The sequence below is a fragment of the Xenopus laevis genome, chromosome 1L (genome assembly GCF_017654675.1).
Source record: "Xenopus laevis strain J_2021 chromosome 1L, Xenopus_laevis_v10.1, whole genome shotgun sequence".
Taxonomy (NCBI): domain Eukaryota; kingdom Metazoa; phylum Chordata; class Amphibia; order Anura; family Pipidae; genus Xenopus; species Xenopus laevis.
In genome coordinates this window covers 149,853,453-149,879,936 of record NC_054371.1, presented here as the reverse complement: position 1 = coordinate 149,879,936, position 26,484 = coordinate 149,853,453, and the positions used below count along the sequence as shown (strand labels likewise).

Here is a 26,484-nt window from a genome sequence, read left to right as displayed (position 1 = left end):
CGAAACGATTATTAATGGAAGTGTCCCGCCTGCTTTGTTCTGCAGTTCCGTCTCTCTCATAAAGAGAGAAAGAGAGAAACACGAAAAACCCACGATGACTTCCCTTTTTATAATGTAATAAAACACAAAGAGCGTGGCGTTATTCTTCTGCACGGGACACTGATTACACTCTAGTTCTGCTAGACAGGGAAATTTTAAGTTATGCTTTGGATTCCGAGCGCGAAAAGGGTTAAAGTGTCGCCTCTGTATTATTCCTGTCGGGCAGTTACGTAAATGGAGCCCTCCCCATCTCCCCCTGCCTGTGGTTATGCAATGCACAGAACAAGAGCTACACGTTCTACAGTAACACTGTGTTCGTAAGCAAAGCTTCTCAATTCTTTCCTCCGGGTCCCGCCTCCCAGTTCCAGCAGCCGCTTCCTATTGGAGAAAGCGTGACAGCCTTCGGATCTGTGATTGGCTGCCAGCTTGCTCCTGTTTTAGTGAGAGCAAAGACTGGAAGTGCACAGAGAGTAGCGTTGAGGAGTATTGACCTACTAACACAGATGTGTAGAGCAGCAGGCTGCAGACTGGAGCGGGGAGAGACTGATATTCACACACGTATACACACACATAGGAGGCACCGCTTCACACTCCCAACGTTGTGATTTTTGTTTTATTCTCTGCTTGCCTGGAAAGGAGCAAGTGAAGTCTTTTTACGTTAAAAAGGAGCAAAAACGGATGCAAGCGCTAATGCAGGTAACCATGTGGCTCTTACGCTTATTGTGCATGTCCCCCGTAAAGTTTTGTCAGTGTTTGTCCCCTTTTCCGAACAATCCCTTGGGCGGAATGTGACTAGCAGCAGTAGTGTATTGAGATCAGGTAGCAGCAGCAGCAGCACTGCATGGACAATAATCAATGGGCTCGCCTTACTACACGGCATTGTTGTGCGCACTGCTCTGTTGCTGCATGAATGGCAATGAACGTGACAGCGATATAATAGCACTGGCGCCCACATTAACCGTTATTTGCCGTGTAACGAGCTCTATAGGTGTGGGTATAGTGGGTACAGTCTGGTTAGTCCTATGGGTACAACTTTATAGTGTCTGTGTGGGCACACTAGCAGTAAGTACTCTCCAGCCCAGTGAGCTTATATTATAACTAGCATGGTTACACTGTAACCAGTTCCACTAACTGTAACTTGGACATCCTAACTATCTCTATTGCTATTGGGTAACTAGTTTTGTACTGATGTAGATGCTCAGTGACCAGGTAAAGAATGGTAGCTCTGTGGGCAAGTATCCACTCTCGCTTCACTTAGTTCTATAGACATGAAAAAACAAATCCAATCAGGGTTCTCTGTAGTAATTGTCATTCAATGATATAACAGCAAAGCCTCATTTTGATTAATGAGCTGTCAATGGCTAAACTGGTCCAAGTCACTAGTACTTGTATGGAGTAACCGGTCTTTGTGTCACTGGCTCCTTATGAATTACCGCTACAAGCATTATGTCAGGGCAAGGAATTCTTGGACCATGTAAGCATGGGCAGCATGTAAATAATGGGCACTTGGGGTCAGGGGACTTGCTCTGTTGATATGGATACACTAGAACTAGTTCTGTAGGGAACTACACGGCACACACAGGACAGGAGGACATTTCGTTTTTGAGCATTCGTGCATCTTCTTCTGAACTGAACAAGGGTTCTTCCCCCATTCTTTGTTATGTGGAAGCCGGGGTAGGCTGCATGGCTTGTCCTTCTTCCACACATTGCATAATAAATCCAAGAGCTGCATGCACACTACTGATGGACTAGCTTGGTGCAGGGGATAAGCCGTCGCTATGTTAGTGAATTTCACATATTTCTGGCCATTGGTTGCCTAAGAGTACCTACCAGTAGTCACCTGGGTCCCCTTCTTTCTACATTGTACATAATCTGCACAAGTATAACTTGAATTACAGAACAGCTGTACATAAGGTGAGAGTGGGGTCTAGCTTCAGTGTATGCAGTTATAAAACTCCAAATCCCCGAACCCAAACTTCAGCAGGTGCAGAGAAATCACAGGTTAAAGATGCCCGTCATAGAGTAGACAAAGCTGATGTGTATCAGGGAGAATTCCGTCATAATAGAAAAGTAGCACCTTTTTATATTATACTGTGTCTATCCCTTGTGATTCATGCCTGGTTATTTACCCTGTTTTATATATATATATATATATATATATATATATATATATATATATATATATATATATATATACACACACATATATATACACACATATATATACACACATATATATACACACATATATACATGATCCACACCAGAGTCAACGAGATGCTGTCATTCCCTACTTAGACATGGGCAGCGCAGTGGCCGCAGGCTGATCGCTCATACAGCAGCAGTTCCTGGAAATGTTACATTATGTAACCTCGCTAGCTGCTGCTGCTGGCAGTGGGACTATAAGAGCTGATTGTGCGATTTCTCTCTCAGACAGTAACAAGCAGGGTATTCACTGTGCAACATTTAGCAGTCAGTGATCCGCTTTCTCTCATTTTCTGGATCTTCTCAGTAATTCACTTAGTTGATAGCAGACAATGGCCGCCTAGATGAGATCATATTCCTTAAGGGCTTTGCCATGCGGTGTATAAATAAAATCAACTGGCTATATTTAGTCCAACCGGTGGCTGCTGCTCGGAAGCTCAGAGCTCTTTATACGACACCGTGCACAGTGCCAGCGCCTGCTAGTGAAGGAAGGGTTAATAATGGCACTATTTCGCTGCTTCCAGGAATTAAAGCCATTGCATAGCCCGCATTCCCTCAGTCTGCTCGGCACTACTACAGTAGGTGCTATCAGTCAGTTTAGGCGCAGTAGTGATCGATTTTATGAGTCAGTGGTCTTGTATGGTCTTTTGTGCCCTGTTAACCCTTCTTGATTTATCCACCCCTCCCATGTGTGATCCTTCGTAGATACCAGTAGTGTGTGTGCGTGTGTGGCACAGCTAGGAGATCATTGACTGCTTCATTCATTGACTGACTCCTCAGCCTTTGCTTGTAGGGCGGTGCTGGCAGTTGTGATTCAGCGGCACTTACAGATCCCTGGTGTTTATGATTGCATTATCTCTCCTCCAGTGCTTGCTAGAAGAGCAGCCTAGAGCCAGCATTTGCATGTATTATATAGTGAATAAAGTACCCCCTCTTGTAAAATATAAGGATATTATAAGTTACCGAGGAGTTTCATGACCATATAAAAACACGAGGCCGAAGGAACTCATGGAACTCCGAGGTAACTTATAATATCCTCATATTTTACAACTGGGGGTACTTTATTAATTATAATACACAAATTTTAGTGAGTCATGTGACAGAAATTACATCACTACTCACCGTTTATAACTGATGACATCACTACTCACCGTTTATAAGGATATAATTTACAAGATATTCATGGCTTTTGTGTATTATATAGTCAATATACTCCATCATGTGCCACTGCTATACACAGGGCAAGGCAGGTCTGGACTGAGAGTCAAAATAGGCCTTGGCATTTCAGGTACACAGAGGCCCAAACAGCCCTCTAACTACTGACTTTATGTGGCACCTTATAGTAGCCCCTCTGGCATTTGCCAGAACCCACAGATCACTGAGAAAGGGTCATGCAGTCCCAAAACGTTTGATCATTTGTAAACACCATGGAATAAATTTGGAATCACCCCGTTTGCTGCATAATCAGGTATTGGCTCTCTTTTCATTTACCAGAACCCACCGATTGCCAGTCCGGGCCTGGGGCAAGGGTTCTTTGTCATCTCAGTGGTGGTGCTGTGCTGCTGGGGCTGATCTCACTTTGCATTCGGCTCACACAATGGGGGGGTGATACGCATGGAACGTTAGGGGGATGTACAAATACACAATGACTCATCTCTAGCGGCCCATTGCCGTGCGGATAACATGCCATTGTGTATGGGCAAACTGTCTCGAGTCCTGTGTGGTGTTTCTAAGGACCGAACGTTATGAATTCTCTTAATTACATAATGTATCTCTCCTCCAGACTTATTTCTCACATTTTGAGTGTGCAGATATCTACAGTATAGTGATTTGTGGGCCCCCTATAGTTATCTATATATAGGCACACACACATTTATATGGAGGATCCGGCTGGCTGCTATTGCTGCTGTGGGCGGTGGTTGTTGTGATTGAGTAGGAGCACGTGAATGGCTGTGGGTTTGGCTTGCACAGTTGCCGGGCTCTGCATTCCTTTGTTCTCCTGCAGAGAGGAGACTGCCTATCTTTTCAGCCTCACTTACCGCGTCATATCAACATGGCTAATCACCAGTATGTGCCATGAAGGCAGACGTGTATAAGTGGATAGTGTAGAGGCGGCTGATCATATTTTATATGATTGATATTGTTTCCTGTTCTGCCAAAAAAAAAAAGTCTTCATAATGAAAGGAAATGCAGTTCTAAGCAGCTTGTTAGCACTTGTCAATGTCTACTGTCACCCCTGGTTCCAACTCTTGAAACAACAATAGCAGAAGTCAGTATTTCTCTGGGTCTTTTATTGTAGATTATTGCTAGTTAAGGGCCCCGCTTCAAAATAAACATGGATTTTGTTGGAAGTTCTCTTGACATCTGATACACATTTCAATAGTGGGCCAAACTCTGGGCATCATATATTTGTTGTGAAGCTATAGGTTGTCTGTATTTCATCCATTGCCAGCACCCTGCAAGCTGTGAGCAGAAAAATATGATGATGGTGTAGAGAGACAGTTATTAAGATGTAAAATACTTGGTATGGGTTATAATTGTGACAGTGCAGGTACTGGTTGCACATGAATTATGAAAGGTGAAAAGACAAGGAGTTAACAAAAGATTGCACTGTATATTTTTACATAGTGCTATTTATTTTTCACTGCTGTGTGAAAAACATTTTTTAGGTTCAGCGAGTTCCAGCCCTCCTACTATCTTTTAATATGAGATTATGAGACAAAATTCAGTGTAAAATATATTCCCTAGGCCAAATGTTAATTTTACAGCTTGGGCTTGACTTTGTTTTGTGAGGTGGTTAAAATATTGCAATGTAGAATATATATATAGTGAATAAAGTTGTAAACGATAAGGATATTATAAGTTACAGAGGAGTTCCATGACCATATACAGGTCATGGAATTTTGAGGCAGTACTTTATTTATTATAATACACAAGTTTCAGTGAGTCATGTGACAGAAATGACATCACTAAGCTTCGTTTACAACTGATGACATCACTAAGCACCATTTATAAGGATATCATTTACAGGATATTCATGAATCTTGTGTATTATATAGTGAATAAAGTACCCCCTCTTGTAAAATATAAGGATATTATTAGTTACCGAGGAGTTTCATGACCATATAAAAACACGAGGCCGAAGGCCGAGTGTTTTTATACAGGTCATGGAACTCCGAGGTAACTTCTAATATCCTCATATTTTACAACTGGGGGTACTTTATTTATTATAATACACAAATTTTAGTGAGTCATGTGACAGAAATGACATCACTACTCACCGTTTATAACTGATGACATCACTACTCACCGTTTATAAGGATATAATTTACAGGATATTCATGGCTTTTGTGTATTATATGTATATAAGGTACCTCTGGACTGCAGTCTTTCAACAAACACTGATCCATTTCTCTTAATAAACCATACACAAAACAAATATATTCTTGGGAGTGAGTCAGTGGCAAGTACAAGGTCCTTCTTATGTTCCAAGGGGTGACTATGAATGATATGCATCTGCAAATTGCATCAGTAAAGCTATCGTTACCATGACTGTGTAAGGCTTATTCATTTGTTGCCATGTAATTAACTTACCCAACCTGTTGCCGTCCATTTGCTATTCATCTAAAACTCCCCAAATCCTTTAGCTCTTGGGGGATTCTGTTAGTTGTAGTCTAACAACAACTGGTGGGAAGAAGGCCACACATCCTTGGTGTAAAAGAGGAAAAAGGAGAGAAGACTAGGAAAGGGATGGGTTAAAGTGTTCCCAATGCTTTTCTTTATAAAAAAATTGTTAGCTTGCTGTAGTGAGCGAGTCATTCACAGAACAATCTGCTGCAGAATAATTATTTAGAGCTTTGTCATTGGGTGAGCAGTTGCTATTCACATCTATTTTTATTCTAATCTAAGATAACAGTTGTCTGCCTAAACTGTAAAACCATTAGAAATATTATAGCTTATTTGGCTGTTTGCATTATTAGTTCTAGCTATTTATAAACCAATGTTCACGCACAGCGTTGTGTGTATGTGTTTGTATTGGGGGGGGGGAAATACTGAATAAATGCACACTAGCACAACTAATAAAGAAAGTGCTTGGAGAGGGGGATTCACAAAAGGGGCACCCTATGTTGAAGTAACTCATCAATTTAACTTAATCTTCCTAAGTGAAACTTTTAGCAACTTCAAATAATATGACCCCCCATCTTAGTCATAACAGTGTGTGAGAAAGTGATAGGGACCATAGATATATTTATTGCAATATGTGTCCCCCTCTGTTTGTACTTTATTTTACAAATATACAGATCTGCATATACAAGTAGTGCTATATAAATGAAGATATACATACATTATAATTCATCCTAGTTGGACCCTCAGTCTTTGGTTCCCAGGGCGGGGTTGCTTCAATGTTGGCAATACAATGATCATGAGAAGTTAGGGGATAATTAGTGCCTTAATTTATTTGCTTACAGAAACACACATTGGGGGAACTGATGTACTGTTACAGGCTCTTACACACGGGCAGTTTTTGCTGCGCTCCCCTTCGTTGCTCTTTCTTCGGTTCAGCCGCAGGGGAGCGCAGGATTAAATGCACTCAATTATTGTCAAGGGGGCTGTACACACACAGACGCATGTAAGTGCCAAACGCAGGTGGAATGCAACATGATACGTCCCACCTGCGTTTGTCGCTTACATGGGTCTGTGTGTGTACAGCCCCCTTGACAATAATTGAGTGCATTTACCCCTGAGCGCCATCTAAATGGAAGAAAGTGGAACGCAGAAAAAAACGCCCGTGTGTAAGAGCCCTAAGCATTATTTAATGGAACTGTTACTGTTATTATGCCTTAGGTTTGACTCTCCAGTAGTAAACAAGCCTGCAAGCAAGCACAGTTGAATGTTACACAATTACATTGTACTTGAATGGGGACAATTATCTAGTATCCCAAATAATGTGGCCTGTTAGTTAACCCCAGTCGGCATTGCCTCAGAACTAGCAGTGTGACATAACAGGCTTAGTGCATGAAAAGGCTGATTTTTCATTGTCACCTGTTAGTAACTGCCCAGGATCACCCTGTCCTAATCAGGTCTGAAATATGATCTTAGAGACAGGGTAGTAAGAGTGTTTGTTTGCACAGAGTAGGTAAGGCAGCCCTGGAGGAGGGAAGGATGCTTCGCCAGTCACGTATTCCCAATGTTTGTGTGTAGTTGTTCATTAACATTGCAATCTGCAGACAAAGAAGAGAGCTCTCTCTCTGCCTCCCCCACAGTTGCAAAGGAAAATAGTTAAACACAAATCCAACTCACAGGAGAAGCAGGCAATAAGCAATTAGGAAATTATATCATTCTGAACATACCTTGCCTATCTCCAACAGGAACAAACTGGGAAGATGAAGGGTTTATTGCACCTTCTGCTTTTTCTAGAAGAACATTAGGGTAGCAAAATATTTACTAGGAAACCTAGAACTACATTTTATATAGTACCAAATATGTCATCTGTTGAAGGGGAACTACCAGCAAAATAATAGTAGTAAAAAAACGAGTAAACACAATGTATATTATGTATAGTCTTTCAGTTGTTACTTGTTTCTTCTGCAGAATGGCAATATTGATCACATCACTGTTGGTAATTGTTACACAGTATAAGGTTTACATTAACAGCAATTATACCGGTATGTAAATTTATCTGTAACTCTGTGGAAGAAAAAGGAAATGGTTAAACTGATTTTCTAGTGCATGTGTGTGTAAATACACTTGTATTGTTTATTACAATTCATTTGTAATAAACAATGCCCATTAGATATATTTACATGCATTTTTGAATATAAGTTAATGCATGTACTGTATGTAAGTTCAACATATACAAGTAATATAGGAGGATTAAACCTTATGTAATAAAGGAGGATTAAACCTTATGGTTTAGTATGAAAAAGTTGGAGTAACAGAAACCCCACCTTTCTGAATTTTATTCTACTAGAGCAGGTAAAATGCTTGTTAATAATGCCAAAAAAAATTAAACCTGCTTTAGGGCTCTTACTGACGAGCGGTTGAAGCTGCGCTCCCCTGCATTCCGTTTTTCTGCGTTCAGCCGCAGGGGAGCGCAGGAATAGACGCATTAAGCTTTTTTCAATGGGGCTGTACTCACACAGGCGCGTGTAGGCGCCAAACACAGGAAAAAAAGCAGCATGTTGCGTCTCAACCTGCGTTCGGTGCCTACACGCGCCTGTGTGGTTACAGCCCCATTGAAAAAAGCTTAATGCGTCTATTCCTGCGCTCCCCTGCGACTGAACGCAGAAAAACGGAACGCAGGGGAGAGCAGCTTCAACCGCTCGTCAGTAAGAGCCCTTAGATTTGTATTCTTCTGGCAGTTTTGATTCTTTAATTGTGCTCCCAAATGCAAAACAGGAGTGCCAGAAACACTAGTTTTGGGTACAATACCCAAGCAAGCAAACAAACAGCACATTTGTTAGTACCACAAAAAAAAATTTTAGGTTTGAAATCTGGCAGTTTTCATATAGTATTTTCTATGCTATATTTGCAAAAAAGAGGGAGCTTGTCTTTTTCAGAGGTGCTCTGTGTGGGAATAACAATAGACATCCAAGAACACCCCTAGCTGAATATACTTGCCCCATCTAAAGGTGGCCATAGACGCAAAGATCCGCTCGTTTGGCAACATCGCCAAACGAGTGGATCTTTCCCCGATATGCCATTAACGAGCATGGCTATATCGGGGGTAATCTGATTGTTCGGCCGTATGGGCGAACGATCCGATTACGATTCGCAATGGGCTCCGGCGGGATCGCCAGACAAAAGATGAGGGCACACACCACACACAATCCGAAAATCGTTCGAATCTTCGGTTTGTACGATAGGATCTGTGTGTCTATGGCCACCTTAAGGAAAAAAGAGGCTAGAGAATTGTAGTGACCGTGAACCAAGGATCTGCACAAAAGTCTTGGTAAATGAATTGCAATTGTTCACAATGAAGTCATTATCACAACTGTTGCAATCTGAGTAATATTGTATCAGTGTGTAGCCAGTGTAATATTGTATTTGCTTATGAATTACACATAAGCATCTGTTAGAGTAATAAATAAAATTCCAGGAAGTGGAATGTTTATCATGGATTTGTCTAAAATAGACCATTTAAAGAATAATGGAATATATGTAATGAAGGAATTGCTTGAAGTGATGTGAACTTTAGGCTGACATTTCTGTAATGCATTTCTGTAATACAGCTTGGGCAATTGCACTCAAAATATTTACCACTTGCATTGGTTATTGGTTGTGCTTTGTATGTAGTCTATAAATTCAGTGTATCCATCCATAGCAGCACTGCAGAATATGTAGGCACTACATAAACAAGTAAATATAATAATATTGCACCAACTTTATACATTATTGTTCACGTCATTTTGAAAGCCAGTCGTTTTGTGAATAGAACAATGCTTATGGGAAATGAACTAATCTGATCCTCTGATCAGGTTGTGTGTTTCTTAATATCGCTGCCCTCATTTTTATTATGAGAACCACCTGTCGTTTTTGCTGTTTTTGAGTAAATCTGTTGCACATACACAGATAAGGCATTAATGACCTCATATGCAGAACTTACTATATCTCTCCAGTTCTGTCTGGAGCTAAAAGTGATTGCTCTTACTGAACAGACATCTGGACAAATTAGTCATAGCTAGGCCATTTTGGGGTTTACAGCCGAGTACATTATAATTCCTTTAACTCATTCAGCCGTATTACATTAAGGGGGTTATTTACTAAAACTCTGTATTTTTTCTGGTCAGGCTTTTTGGGGCAAAAACTTGAATTTTTCATGGAAAAAAACTTGAATTTTTCAGTATTCTGCAAATATTTTCTGCAAGTATGGCATCCATGTACAAAGAGGCAGACTTATATTCAAAGAAATTTGTTTGGTTTTGTCTGCTTTTTAAAGGGTACGTATGGGCTGATTAGTGGGTGCTACATTGCAACAGTGTAGTTACCTATAGCAACCAATTAGACCACTTTTGTGGTCAAATAATAAAGATAAAGAAAAATTGTTGATTGGTTGCTATCGGTAACTGCACTACAGAAATGTAACACCTATGCTATTCAAAGCAGCCCTATGGTCTTGCTCACAATTAAAAACTAAAACTGTTATGAAGCATGAGGGAAAGGTTGAGATTAATGGTACAATGTTTAATTTAAATATAAGAAATAAGCATACATTACATTAACTTGTTATGGCCACTAAATGCTGGGGTTATGCACTCAGCTTTAAGGTTCAGAGTATTAATCTCAAGTGTTTCATTAATTTGCCATTACTCACTGCTGTTTCATTTATCATTATATGATTGCTATACTCAGTAGCTTGGCTTGGTATTGTTATAGTATTTATGGCAGTCTGGGTGTCCTTGGCAGATGTTAAAGATACAGTTTAGGTTTTATGCAGCTGCAGAAGCACTTCGGCAAATCTCTCAATAGTTTGATGTTCTACAGAAAAAAAACAAGCAAATCTTTTATCAGGAAACAAGTGTAAGAACTTGCCATCTATATACCGCAAAACCCATCTGAAAAGTTTGAGGTTTTCGTGTAAGTATTTAGTCACTCGCATGATAACACGAAATGACAAGCTGCATAAAAAGTGTCACAGTTGTCAAGAGCAAAGGTAAAGTGACATACTGGTTCCAGTATCTCTCCCTTCATTTACACACAGACAATGGGATAGGTGTTAAACAGCACCAGTGTAAAGCTGGCCATAGACGCAAAGATCTCATCGTACGGATTCAGGCGATTTTCGGAATGTGTGTGGAGAGTCCCGACATTTTTCATCCGGCGGAGATCGCTCGTTTGCTCGATCGGACAGGTTAGAAAATTTCTGTCGGCTGCAGGTAATATCTCTGCATGTATTGCCGATCATACAATTTTCAGCGGGAGACTGTCACTAGCTTTGTCTATCGGACGATGCTGTCAGGGGCAGAACATCGGCTGATCTGTTCTTTAACTACTTTATTTGGTCGGAATGGTAAGACTTTGATCTGAATGGTTTGTGGCAGGTCGGGAGATGGGAAAGTCTGATCGTACATTGATCTTTGCGTCTGCGGCCAGCTTAATTACCATTTGCAACCAACAATAGTTGTAACGTGTAGTAGATATATATACTTACACTTATGTTAGTAGAAGACCTCTATTACTTTTTTTAGATCACCCACAGATCCAGGAGCAAGCTTACCACTGCACAGGGGCCCGACATTATTAAAGGCAGATGTTTATTATTTAGAGGGGTACATGTAATGAACATTTGGAGTGGAGGACCAACCTGCCTGGCAACCTCGCCCCCAAATGCAAGTGTGAATGACCACACAAGGGTAGGGACACAGAAGAGGTACATACCTAGCGCACCCCTACCATTGCTCCCTAGGCACGACTCTTCTGCCTACCCCTAGTTCCAGCCCTGGATATCTTTGACTTAGTATTGCTAAACTGCAGCTAGCAGAGTGTATTACAGACATTAGTTTAGCTGCAACTTCAACAACTGTATTCACTCATGGCTTATCCACATGAATGATTTTAGGGTAGTGCCATTTTCTCTCAGCCACCAAACACAGTGCCCTATATAATAATAATTACAATGCAAGGAATAGCCAAAATGGTTGAGGACAGCAGTTTTCCAGCTTCTACATATTCTACGGTCTTGGTCATTGATACTCAACATCTGTTTTCTTGTACATAGTCAGATCTTTTCCAATCATATAAATTGGATGCTTTTGTACAACAGCCGAGAATTGAAATTTATTAAAGAACTGAAAATTTGTGTGCAGCCCTAGTATTTGAGTATATGGATGGTAACTGCTTTATGTACAGGGTAATTAGGAGTTACTGTGATAAAATGGAAGCAGGGCTGCATAAAAGGCTGCTACAGCGTTTGCACTACGCTTTTATCCACAACCATAAAATTAAAAAGAAAATTTAGCTGTGATTCATATACAGATGGGGTATGACCTACTTGGTTGTTATCATCGCTTTCTCTTTCTCAAATGTCATTTTAAAGTTATTCTGCAAGGCTACTAGAGACCATATTAGCTTAAAAATCATTCTGCATTAGAGACTGATACACAAAAATGCAGTTTTATAAATTTTTATCATTTATCATCACCAAGAGCTGGGTTAAATAAAGGGTTTTTTTTGGCCCTATCACTTCCTGTTCAAGTTAAGGAAGTCTACTGTGTTAAGATGCAGCAGGAAGTGCCAAGAGCAAGATGAATGACTTCCTTGCCTGCACAATGAGAGCAAATGCCAGATCACAAATCTATAGTTGAACATTTTCAATGTAAACGTCTGTGAATTAAGATACACGTGTAGCCTATTGTCTTACAGACCTATTAAAGGAGAAGGAAAGCTATGGAGGCATTTTATTGCCAATAGATTAGCTGCAATAGTGCAAGCTAGAATGCTATAATTATTCTGTAGAATGTTTTACCATACCTGAGTAAAAAGCTATAGAAACTCTCTGTTTGTTTAGGATAGGAGCTGCAGTATAAATGTGGTGTGACATCACTTCCTGCCTGAGTCTCTCCCTGCTCTGGGCTCAGATTACAGTAGAGAAGGGAGGGAGGGGGAAAGAGGAGCAAACTGAGCATGCTCTTGCCCAGGGCAAGGAAGTCTGATACAGAAGTCCATGTGTACACAATAGAAGGAAAGAAATGCAGTGTTTCTTTTGACAGGGGACTCAGAGCAGCACTACTTTGCGGGGTTTACTGGTATATTTAGATGGACCTTTCTGATAAGGCTTACTTAGTTTTAACCTTTCCTTCTCCTTTAAGGATTTGTTGTTGAGCAACAGCTGGAGACCAAAATGTCTGACATACACAGAAAGGGTATAGGGCTTGCAACAGTTTGCCAGAGTGAAATGTGCCACTCTCTGTTTACTCTATGGGCTTTTTAAAGACCTGTGTATCAATTGGTAAAAGTTAGGGTTCACCCTTTAAAACCCCCTACAAATGTATAGGGAGCATCAGATTTGTTAACATGGTGCAAATTTGTTCCAGTGCAGTAACGCATAGCAACAAGATATTTGCTTTAGTCTTTTTACTATATCTGAGGTATAAAAGCTGGTTTCTGGTTGGTTTCAATGCTTTATTTCACCTGGGAATATATGAACCATTTTACTAAATAACCAACTGGTTTCTTCTTCACTTGGTATTTATAAAAGTCTAATGTCAGTTTATCAACACCTCCCCTCCAACAATCTCCCCCACCCCAGGCTCACTTCTAATACTGAGGGGCCCAGTTTACATGTCTACCTACCTTAAAACTAGCCCTTTGTTGTACATGGTGTATTATTTAAAGCTTTACATGTATGGGCATGGGCCAGACGTTTCTTCTGGTCTCTAACCAACTGCATAGTAATACATCTACTGTAATAGTTCAGCCCACTCAGAGTCATCCAAGTTGGGGCACTAGAGAAACACAGTTGAAAAATAACCTTTTGTTGTTGTTCAAATTAATATTTACCATCCCCGAAAACACAAGACTTTTGGCTTATTTAAAACATGTTTGCCTGTGTTTTATTTCTGAAGAGAGAGATAAAATTAGAGTAATGAGCCGTTGTAAATGAGTACAGTGCTAACCTTGTTGGCCTTGATTTCATATTTTGGCAGGATGCTGTGTGAGCATTTGTTGGATAGATATATTTATGAGAACAGTTGTTCTTTTACTATTTTTAATCAACTGAAATGCTAACACACCATGGAGAGTAAAGCACAAATACAAAATGCAGGATTTGTATGCCAAAGAAGACTCGGATCATCCATTTCACTTCCTTGGTAAACTGCCCTTGTTTAAAAATATTGGGTGTTTTTTAAATAAGCGTGTGCTAATTATTATAATTGACATAAATCAGAGAAACGTCAATGCTGTACTTTAAATACTCCAGATGTTGTTCCACTACAACTCCCAGTACATCCAAAAGTCATCAGCTATGATGGCTAAGTTCCAGAAAAATATTTTATTGCAGGCTTATTCTTAATGATAATAATAATAATGTATCATGAATGCTTTACTACTACATTGTTAGAATTTTGGCCTTTACTTGCCCTTTTTATTGCCTTACTTGCCCCTAATTTGTGAGATATACCCACTTTAAGCATCATAGGGTAAAAAAAAGCACAGTATTTTAGTTTTAGTTCAATTGCTAAATTGACAATGTGGTTGAGGTTTTTTGTCCATTAGCTACAAACTATAAGAAGGGATTGCGTTAGGGTTTACATATCTCTTGAAAATTCTAAAATTGCACAATTATGTAATGTCTAAAAAAGATTAACTGAAAAGATTGTATCTGCTTTGAATAATCCTAGTCGCGATTAAGGATTTACATCATATAATCTGACTCATGACCACATTGCTTACCACATAATCTTGACTTTATTGGGCAACAAAAGAAATCCTTTGCCAAAACAGTCAATATTTTCATAACTTGGAGATCAGCTTTTGATTTCGACACAAACTCTGCAGATCTTTGTTTGCAACACTTTATCTAAGAAGTAATTCTGTGTCTTGTAAATTATAAATATATATAAATAAATACATTCAACCATGTATTTAGAAAAGGTACAGGGTGAGTAATTAAAAGATGACTGTTTGCAAGTCCAGTTAAGATAACAGCATTTAAATGGTAGCACAGCAAAATGCCCTAGCACTAAACATCAAATAACTGCCAGCAGCTAGTTAGCCCATTACTTGATAGTTACAACACATGTTGATGTTTTAATCACTGCTAGATTTCTTAAGAAAAGTAGTGGAGACAAAATACAGGGAATTTATATCACTTACTGCTCACTTGTAACAATGGAAATGGCTTCAGTAGTCCACATGCAAACATTATGGATGAACACATAACTAAGGCTGTGGACACAATAAACTTCACTTTGATATTTATCTGCCTGGTGGAAGATTGCCTTCATTGAGTGCCTGCTCCATAAAGTTTTTTTTCGGCTTGTCCGCTCCCCGTGCTGAGGGCTCAGGGCGGTGCACCTGGGCCTCTTCCCAAGTGTGGTGAGTTACTGATTCATTATTGAACCCATAACTATGTTTATCTAGAAAGAAACATACCATACAGTCTAAGTCACTTGCAAAGCTTTTCTTTCCTTAATCGTAGCAACTGAAGCAGAGTGTTAATGTGGCCATACACAGGTAGATTAAAGCTCCTTTAGACTTATTCGGCAGCTTATCTCCCGTGTGTGGGGCATTCAGACTGGCCTCCCTGACCAATATCCGGCCAAATATCATTTGGGCAGGTTTGATTTTCCCCTGTGATCAAGGACCACATCTGCTAGTTGATGCTTTCCTCGTCCCATCTGTTCTTATTCCCGTAATTGTAATCCGATCGTTTTGCCCTAGGGCCGAACGATCAGGTTAGCCTGATATTGCCCTGCCTTTGATGGGCATATGGGGGAAAATTCCACTTGTTTGTCAATCTTGCTAAATGAGCGGATCTTATAGTGTATGGTCACATTTACTTAAACTTTGGATCCCCGTGATTCTTGGGCAAAAAATTTTTAGAGTTTCAGAGTGACAGTCATTGGCCTTAGTCTACTCTCCATTTCATTCAATGGAAACACAGCACAATTTCTAATGTTGTGCAGCCTCTACTTGGAACGTAGACATAATTAAAATGTTTAAGTAATATAGTGGTCAATCGACACTTGAAGGCCCAAACTTTGGGCAGGGCCCTACTTGAATATCCAACATTTTGTCAGAGCGCCTATTAACACATGCGTACGAAAATGCATAGGGTTATGTAATTACATATGCTGGATTTGATGACACAAATATTTAAAAAGCAACGGTACTTAATATATAATGTTTTAAGTGTGTACTTTTACATAACCTCTTTACAAGGTACATTCCTATTTCATCAGTTTTGACTTTCAGCTGGGGACACAATAGCCTTAGGGCTATGGTACAAGTGGAGTTTTGATATCTTATAAACTGTAATGTAACTAAGTGGCGTTGAGCCCAGGTGCGGGCTGTGCAGCCAGGTCCCCCCAGGTCCCTCCAGAAGTGATCATCTGTGTGTCAACCGCCGGTGGGACCTGGTGCAATCGCACCCCTTCTCCCCTGGTAGTTCTGCCACTGCTTATAAAAATAAATATAATCAGTTAAAAAGGCATTAAAACTAGAAAGTTATTTGGCTAATAAATCCTCTTGTCATGTGTTCTGGTTCACTGAAGAGAATGGAGCTAGATGGGCAGTATGCTTATGTGATCTGATCATCCTTTCCATGAGTTAAATGTATATTTTTATGGCAACTCTACAATAGGACTGCATGAATTGTATGAGTGTGTTACTATTTTTACTCTGTAACTCTTGGTACATTATTGTAAGACCCCTCCTTGTTATTAATTAACATAAAGCTTGCTGTTACTTGCTGTGATACATCTCTCTCTCTCTCTCTCTCTCTCTCTCTCTCTCTCTCTCTCTCTCTCTCTATATTATCCCTTATCTTTAAACCTTCTTAAATGATATGTTTACATTGGTTTTGTTGGATGGTATATTTATAGTTGGCTGAGTTTACAATAATATATAGACTGTGTTTAAGTCATAGGGGATTTTCTCTTACCACATGTTTTTCCGTTTCTTTTGAATTTTTAGTTCTAATTAATCATTTATATCTTTGTTCCTCTTGCTCCCTGCAATTTTAGACAAAAGCCATGCAATGTCACGAGCCGAGGCAAAGACAAATTAGCATTTATAAAGCCCTAGGGAAAAAAAATCTCTTTTCATGACGTAATTATTTTTCCAGATCATTGTAGTATACGAACCACAGACAGGACTTTTAGAGCATGGTTGGCAAGATTGCAGAAGTGCATGTTATTGTGGTTATTTTAGCAAACCAATAGTTCTGCAAATCTAAGAGGAGTTTGACCATGTGACCTTTGCTGCACTGTAAATGAGGTCTTTAGAGAGATATAAAACAGCAAATTACCTCAATGTTTTTTTCTGATATTGGTTTTTTTTCGGGTTGCCATAAATTTTTTGTTTCCTAATAGTATTTTAACACAACTTAATTGTTTGCTCTTTTATTTCAGGCAAATTATTGTTCCTGAGCATAAAACGGAAATGGTTACAACCTGGCTGTCATGAGGCCATGAAGGAAATTTCGCGAGCAGATGGAATTTAATCTAATTACGAGCATCAAGTTGACGTGAAATTGCTCTTTTTTAGGAGTTGCGGAAGGTTTCTAACTCCACTTCCTTCTCATGCAGCTGAGAAAAAATGCCAACAATTAAAAAAGAGCAAGAATGTGCAGATTCACGTATGGAAAATATTCTTGTTCTTAGTTCAAATATACCAGACATGTCAGAATCCATGGACTCCAGTAATGATATGTTGTACAGCGACGGGCTACCAGTAAAAAACAAAAGCTCCTCATGTCGGAGAAAAAGGGAATTCATCCCAGATGAAAAGAAAGATGCTATGTATTGGGAAAAAAGACGGAAAAACAATGAAGCTGCAAAAAGGTCTAGAGAAAAACGGAGGTTAAATGACATGGTTTTGGAAAATAAACTTATTGCACTAGGAGAGGAGAATGCCAGTCTGAAAACAGAACTGCTGTCATTAAAACTTAAATTTGGCTTGATTAGTTCTACTTCCTATGCCCAAGAAATACAAAAGGTCACAAGCTCCACTGCTATGTATTATCAGGAGTACGCATCTTCCAAGTCAAATATGATGTCATATAACAGTGATCCTGAACATTCTGTAATGACCAGCAGTTGTATTTCAGTTATCAAGCACTCCCCACAAAGCTCTTTGTCTGATGTGTCTGAGGCATCATCATCTGTAGAACATGTTCAGCCGAGCACTATCCAGAGCAACTGCAGAAGCACTGATATAAAGAGCCAAAGAATTAAACAGGAGCAAATGGAAGCGGGGAACTTTTCAAGGGATGCCAGAGAAGAAAATAACACGTTCCAAGGCTCTATATATGCCAATTATATTGGAAACACATTTTCTGGGTATTCACATTCTCCTCCACTTCTGCACATAAACAGATCGTCAAGTAACTCTCCGAGAACATCAGAAGCAGACGAAGGTGTGGTAGGAAAGACATCTGATGTTGAGGATGAGCAGCAGGTGCCTAAAGGTCCTATTCATTCCCCAATTGAACTTAAAAATGGCCACGCAACAATCATAAAAGTTCCAGAAGTGAACTCCTCTGCATTACCTCACAAGCTCCGTATTAAAGCAAAGGCTATGCAGATTAAAGTAGAATCACTGGAAAGCGAGCTTAATAGCACTCAGAAACTGACCCTGCCAATTGATATGTCCTCAAAGCGGCACTTACAGCTGGAAAAACACAACAGCGAGAGCATGGTACATTCTTCTTTGTCCCCTTTATCAGTTCAAGTGACTAATATTCAAGACTGGCCACTAAAACCAGGTCAGTGGCATCACAGGGAACTTGATAAAATTCCAAGTGTTTGTAATACATCTGGGATTATGGATATAAAAGACAATGTCTACAAAGCCTCTGAGTCAGAGAGCTTATATTTAAAGCAAGGTATTGCAACTCTATCTGCTGAGGTTGCATCCCTTAAAAGACTTATAGTAACCCAGGAAATATGTGCATCAAATTCCAGTTAAAAGTACTACTGATTTTTCATGAAATGCATATTGTAAAGATTGTAGTTTGCAGTAAATTGGTATGTTTTGTATAATGCTCAATTTTCACTGGTATTGTGACGTCATTTCACTGTACTGTTCAAGTAATGATGTCTACTTAATATTGTCCTTTTTGTGCACAACTGTGTTATGATCACTATGCCTTGTGTACAGATAGGTAGCCAATGCAAGGTTGTAAATATCTTTAAACATTATTTTTGCCAGTCTGTTATAAATTGTGCAAGTTACCAGTTAAATAAAGTATTGGTGAAAAAAATATGTGCCTCTGTTTGTATTAGACACAAATAATAATGTGTGTGTTGTTTGGGATCCACAACCATATTGTGCATTTTTATATCAGACTCCACCATCAGTTAAGTTTATAGTAACAGGTAGTCTTAATAACTCCAATCAGTGTTGCTGTTATTAACAAAAACTTTGGCAAAGGCAATGCAACTTATATTCAAACAAGAGCTTTATTAGATGTTAAAACTCACCACAAATTATCTCCTCATTCCCTGCTAGGGGCAACTCTATAAAGGTCATTGTGTAGGCACTTTCAGAGATCCACTTGGTAATGTGGCCGTTACTGCAGTGGGAATCCAGGGGCACATTAGGGTCAAAGTGAAAATTCGAATTTAATAAATTAGACTAATTTTTGTGTACTTCGACTAGGGAATAGTCCAAATTCAATTCGAATTTCAAAATTTATCATGTACTGTCTCTAAAAATTAAATTTTGACCATTCGCCATCTAAAACCTGCCAAATTCCTTTTTCTTTGGCAAAGGCAATGCAACTTATATTCAAACAAGAGCTTTATTAGATGTTAAAACTCACCACAAATTATCTCCTCATTCGAATTTAAAAAATTTGACTAATTTTTGTGTACTTCGACTAGGGAATAGTCCAAATTCAATTCGAATTTCAAAATTTATCATGTACTGTCTCTAAAAATTAAATTTTGACCATTCGCCATCTAAAACCTGCCAAATTCCTTTTCCTTTGGCAAAGGCAATGCAACTTATATTCAAACAAGAGCTTTATTAGATGTTAAAACTCACCACAAATTATCTCCTCATTCCCTGCTAGGGGCAACTCTATAAAGGTCATTGTGTAGGCACTTTCAGAGATCCACTTGGTAATGTGGCCGTTACTGCAGTGGGAATCCAGGGGCACATTAGGGTCAAAGTGAAAATTCGAATTTAATAAATTAGACTAATTTTTGTGTACTTCGACTAGGGAATAGTCCAAATTCAATTCGAATTTCAAAATTTATCATGTACTGTCTCTAAAAATTTAATTTTGACCATTCACCTGCCAAATTCCTGTTTTAGCCTATGGGGGACATCCTAGAACCCATTTGGAGTCAATTGGTGGACTTTGAAAAACTTTGAATGAATTTGATCGAATGCGCTATTACTTCGATTTGTACGATTCGGATTCGATTGAAAACTGACCTATTTGATCGAAAACGGACGTATTTGGCCAAAAAAAAAATTTCGATTGGTCTTTTTTAATTCCAATTTTCGAAGTTATTGGAAATTCCCATTACTTCGAAATTGGACCCTTGATAAATCTGCCCCTTGGTGTCATTTCTGGATCTAATAAAAATTGCAGGTATCAAAACACCGGAAATGGAAAAGTGGAAAGCTTACAAATTTGCTACAATTCCATTGTAAAAATCAATTTCTTTAAACAAAAGTCTGAAAAATGGAAAAAGGGGTAGTTCACCTTTACATTAACTTTTAGTATGTTATAAAATGGCCCATTCTAAGCAATATTTCAATTGGTCTTCATTATTTTTTTTTTTTATCATTTTAGAATTATTTGCCTTTTTCTTCTAACTCTTTCCATATTTCAAATGGGGGTCACTGACTCCAACTTAAAACAAATGTAAGGCTACAAATGTATTGCGACTTTTTGCTACTGATCTTTCTGTTCAGGGCTCTGCTATTCGTATTCCAGTCTCTTATTGTAATCACTGTATGATTACTAGGGTAATTTGAACCCTAGCAAACAGATTGCTGAGATTGCAAACCGGAGAGCTGTTGAATAAAAAGCTAAATAATCCAAAAACTATAATAAATGAAAATCAATTGCAAATTTTCTCAGAATATCACTCTCTACATCATACTAAAAGTTAATCTAAAGGTGAACTACCCCTTTAAATCACACAGGAAAAAATTAACATGGTACAGGTATGGGATCCATTATCCAGAAAGCTCTGAATTCCAGAAAGGCCATCTTCCATAGACTCCATTATAATAAAATATCTAAAATTTTAAAAAATGATTGCCTTTTTCTCTTTATTAATAAAACAGTACATTGTACAGGTATGGGATCCGTTATCCGGAAACCCGTTATACAGAAAGTTCCAAATTACTGAAAGGCCGTCTCCCATAGACTCCATTATAATGAAATAATCCAATTTTTTAAAAATGATTTCCTTTTTCTCTGTAATAATAAAACAATAGCTTGTGCTTGATCCCAACTAACATATAATTAATCCTTATTGGAAGCAAAACCAGCCTATTGGGTTGATTTAATGTTTACATGATTTTCTAGTAGACTTAATGTATGAAGATCCAAATTACGGAAAGACCCGTTATCCAGAAAGCCCCAGTTCCCGAGCATTCTGGATAATAGGTCCCATACCTGTACTTGATCCCAACTAAGATATAATTAATCCTTATTGGAGGCAAAACAATCCTATTGGGTTTATTTAATATTTAAATTATTTTTAAAGGAAAACTATACCCCCAAAATGAATACTTAAGCAACAGATAGTTTATATCAAATTGAATGACATATTAAAGAATCTTACCAAACTGGAATATATATTTACATAAATATTGCCCTTTTACATCTCTTGCCTTGAACCACCATTTTGTGACTCTATCTGTGCTGTCTCAGAGATCACCTGACCAGAAATACTTCAACACTAACTGTAACAGGAAGAAGTGAGGAAGCAAAAGGCAGAACTCTGTCTGTTAATTGGCTCATGTGACCTTACATGTGGTTTTTATGTGTGCACAGTGAATCTTACGATCTCAGGGGGCGGCCCTTATTTTTTAAAATGGCAATTTTCTATTTATGATTACCCAATGGCACATACTACTAAAAAAACTATATTATTATGGTTCATTTACATGATGCAGGGTTTTACATATGAGCTGTTTTACTCAGTATCTTTTAATGGAGACCTACATTGTTTGGGGGGTATAGTTTCCTTTAAGTAGACTTAAGGTATGGAGATCCAAATTACGGACTGATCCCTTATACGGAATACCCCAGGTCCTGAGCATTCTGGATAACAGGTCTTATACCTGTATAATTTGGACCTCACTTTATATGCAGATAATTAAGTCAATCAGGAGAGATATTAATGGCCCACTGACAACTAAAAGCAGTGACACACAGGAAATCATGTGAAAATGACTTCTGAATTTTTGCAGAATTGCCGTAAGTAAAAGATATTTTCCTTTGTTAAAAAAAAATTATTTTGATTGGTTGTTAATATCGCCAGTTTAGGTATCTGCTAATTAATTTGCCTGAGTTACGGAGGATGAGCAGGTCAGTTTAAGATATGTCTGGATTTAACTAAAAAGGGTCAGGTAGTCTTACTATGAAAATAGCCAATTATAGCATAAACTTGATATTTTTTCTTTAGGCACTTAAAATGTGAAGTGTTTCTTTCAAGTTAGAAAATCTGCTTAAAGGAGCAGGAACTCGTGCACTTGGGGGTGCCAAATGTTAGGCACCCCCAAGTGATTGCATTTACTTACCTGAAACCCTGGGCTAGTGCTCCTATCAGCTGAAAACTGCACTGGCCCAGGGTTATTCCAGTGAGCACCACGGATCGATACTCTTCCGTCTCCCTCTTTCTTCTCACGGCTGCGCATGCGCAGTAGAATGAAAAGCCAAACTCTAACTAAAAAATCGGCTATTTCATTCAACTGTGCTTGTGTCTGCCCCAGGAAATTTGATGAAAGAAGAAGCTGGAAGTGGATCGATCCGTGGTGCTCGATGGAATAACCCTGGGCCTGTGCAGTTTTCTGCTGATAGGAGCACCGGCGGGGTGTTTCAGGTAAGTCAATACAATCGCTTGGGGGTGCCTAACATTTGTGCTTCAGGTTTAGCTGAGGAGATGAACATGGAAACATCAGAACTATGCATCAATCCCAGTACCAAGGCATAGCGGCTGTATTTTTTTCACAAAACGCTTCAGTATGCATAACCAACCCCATAACTACTTCTTAGAGGTTATTAAGGCCACCAACTTAATACAAGAATCTAGAAATCAATTACCATAAACCAATATTAGTTTACATGATTGTATACGTGTAAATCTAAATTCAATTAATGGTTTTAGGTTTGGTGCTACAATCCTATATAGAGCAATGCCAAGAAAATTTGGTTCCTAAGAGACAGTCTGAATGAACTTGTTGTGTATAGCTTTAAGTGGGTATAAAGAATCAGCAACATTAATATTGAAATATAATTCCTGGCAAATTATAAAGTTGGACTAGATCAGACATGTTGTACATTATATGGTCAATATCATAGTAAAGAAAAAAAAAGATTTATGCCTTAGTCTACAGTCTTTTCTTCAACAAGTCGCTATATAGCTAAACCAAGTCAATAACTGATAATCTGATAATCCATATTGATGATTACAAGCGGCAACCCATTCCAACGCTCGCAAACTGAATGAGGGGATCACAATTTCCAGCCACAATTGATTGACATGCCAAAATGACTGACTATGGAAAAAAAAAAATATATATATATATATTTATATATACACTATGCTTTAAACAACATTAATTGCAGAAGTTGGTCAGAGTTGTACTGCAATGTACAGGATTTATTGACCACAAATCTAGGCAAATTTGCTCTGCAATTAATATTTCTGGAGAAAATACACGAGTGAATATAAAATCCCCCTGCATAATGAATTCATGCTTATCTGTACATTGGTGATCTAATTATATGCATTATAAGAGGGGTCCCCAACCACATGAGCCACATTCAAATGTAAAGAAAGTTGGAGAGCAACACAAGACTGTGATTATCTTAGTAGCTCTTTTGTGGATTGATAGCCTGCAGGAGGTTCTGTTTGGCAGAACACGTACTTTTTATGCAACTAAAGTTTGCCTCCAAACCAAGAATCCAAAAATAAACGCCTGCTTTGAGGACACCGGGAGCAACATGTTGCTTGCGAGGCACTGGTTGAGGAACTCTGCCTTAGAAGAACCAAACCTGGTTCAGTTATCAGTTATCATTAAAACAATAAGCAAAAACAATGTTCAGCACAAGCCCTTTCTCTAGACAACAGGGTATAAGACCCCTATAATATAATGAACCCAATGCTCAAAGTTAATGAATGCTTGAGACAGTACATTTCCTTATACCGTTTACGTCTTCCAAATCTAATATACTTACCCCTTAAGCCGGTTTTGCATCCCTGGGGAAGTGGCATATGCGCCTTCATAAAGTTATGGGTTAAGGCAATATTTCTAAAGGGTTTACACTGGCCCTAAAAGCAAACAAATATCCGAAATGTGGCAAATGATAGCCAATGCGACTAAAGCTGACCATGCACAGCCAGATTTAATTCAGCAGTCTGGCAGAGTTTTATCCATACCGCATGTAAGTCTTCGAGGGTGTCACAACAGATCATCCTATAATCCTGTTAGATAGCAGCTGTAGATGCACCATGTCAGCAGATACATAGTGCATCAACAGATGTGAAGTGAAGACAGTGCTGTACCTCCTTTTTACTTTCTGTAAGATCTGAATGTTTAAGCTGTGTGAAGAAATGTAACAATAGCAATTGCCATCCCATGTATGACCAGATGTATGGTATCAGCAGGGCTTATTCTGGCCCCAGTACCACCATGAGCTGGCCTTCCAGATGCCGCCTTTCCCCATGCCCTTGACTTTTTAGAGTCAGAATGAAGAAGAGCTGAAATCCAGATTGAAATCCAGATTTAAAACCAGAATTTAAAGTTATCAGGAGTGGCTTTTTGTGTGTGTGTGAAGCCTTTCTAAATATTCTACTAGAATGTATGACTTCTTTTATACATGTGGTACAATCATTTTCTCCAACAATAGATTAAATAGGTTAGCCTAGGAAAGAAGACTTGTTCCTGAATATTTAGGGAACATCAACATAGTTACATAGTTAAATTGGGTTGAAAAAAGACAAAGTCCATCAAGTTCAACCCCTCCAAATGAAAACCCAGCATCCATACATACACCCATCCCTACTTTTAATTAAATTCTATATACCCATACCTATACTAACTATAGAGCTTAGTATCACAATAGCCTTTGATATTACGTCTGTCCAAAAAATCATCCAGTTTTCAGTTTGGAGATTAGACAAAATAACTTTGCATGTGGGTTTAAGCACACGGGCAGATTTGGGGAGATTAAGTCGCCTGGCGACTGATCGCCTCTTCTGCGGGGCAACAATCTCCCCGAACTGCCGTCTGCCGCCTGCTATAATGACAAAACGGCAGCTCCAAAGCACTCGAGGCACTTCAATTTCCAGAATCGCCCATTCGGCCCAAATCTGCCCATAAAATAACATATTTTTAGGCATATCATAGCTATCACTGATCAATAAACACAGAATGTTAACCTTTAATGTCCCTTTAACATGTTAACGCTTGGTTGGTTTTATTTTTTAGAATCTTTGGAAGGAAGGGGTAGTGTGTTTATAGCAAGGATAAAATGGCACAGCTATGGGTGAGATTTTAAACATTTTGATTGCTCCCATTTACTACAATCTCTTAAAATGGAAAAGGGTTGACAGGCAGGTCTCCTGTGCATTCTATTTTGAGGCATGACTAATGACCCTGTTGTAAATGAATATACAAAAAAACAAGATACTGAAGTAAAGACAGCTCATCGGAAAACATGTCCGTTTCTTGGAAAGGTTAGCATGTGTTTGTGTTTGCTTTGACATCTATTTATAGCTAGTTTGACTGCATATACACGTATTTGCCTTATTGATGCATATGTTCATTTATTTGGACCATGAATGCCATTAAAAATGAAACATTACAACATGTTTCAATAATTAGTGTACTGAAACAAACATGTAGGTAATATTTAACAGCATATTTATATATTGCATGAAACATTTGTAGTGCTCCATGCCATGTGTACTGTAGTTGTTTTTTTATTGAAATTAGAACTGTCTTTTAACTGCTTAATTCTCTGGTTTCACACTGTTTTATGGTGTAGGCCAAATTATTGCCTTCCTTTATTTCTATAATTCCAAAGCAGTAACTGTACAACATATCAATAAAATAGTGAACGAGGAGCTGACAATCGAATGGTTAGCGGAACAAATTAAACCCAGTGATACTCGTTATGTAAGCTTTGGAAAATCTTTGCATAGGTGGTTCATTAGGCTGCAGTTTACATTTATATTGCAGCAGTGAAAGTGACCTTGAGCCCATACAAGATTTGAATATTATATGCCTAAATTAAGATGTTTCAGTCCTGAAGGCCCATTTATTAATTTATTCAACTGGACTTAAGTAGTGAATATATAAATCAGACCACAGGTTGCT

General features: G+C 38.7%; 1 protein-coding gene across 1 annotated transcript; it reads left to right on the top strand.

Annotated features, from left to right (window-relative positions):
- The first annotated feature begins 471 nt into the window (after positions 1–471).
- Positions 472–19,191, top strand: LOC108714854 (nuclear factor interleukin-3-regulated protein). The gene is made up of 2 exons (XM_018259318.2): positions 472–735; positions 17,319–19,191. Exon 2 carries the CDS (start codon positions 17,506–17,508, stop codon positions 18,874–18,876), a length of 1,371 nt encoding a protein of 456 aa, XP_018114807.1. The 5' UTR covers positions 472–735; positions 17,319–17,505; the 3' UTR covers positions 18,877–19,191.
- Positions 19,192–26,484: the final 7,293 nt, after the last annotated feature.

Coding starts and splice junctions, on each gene's coding strand:
- LOC108714854 (XM_018259318.2), top strand. CDS start 17,506: ATGCCAACAATTAAAAAAGAGCAAGAATGTGCAGATTCACGTATGGAA.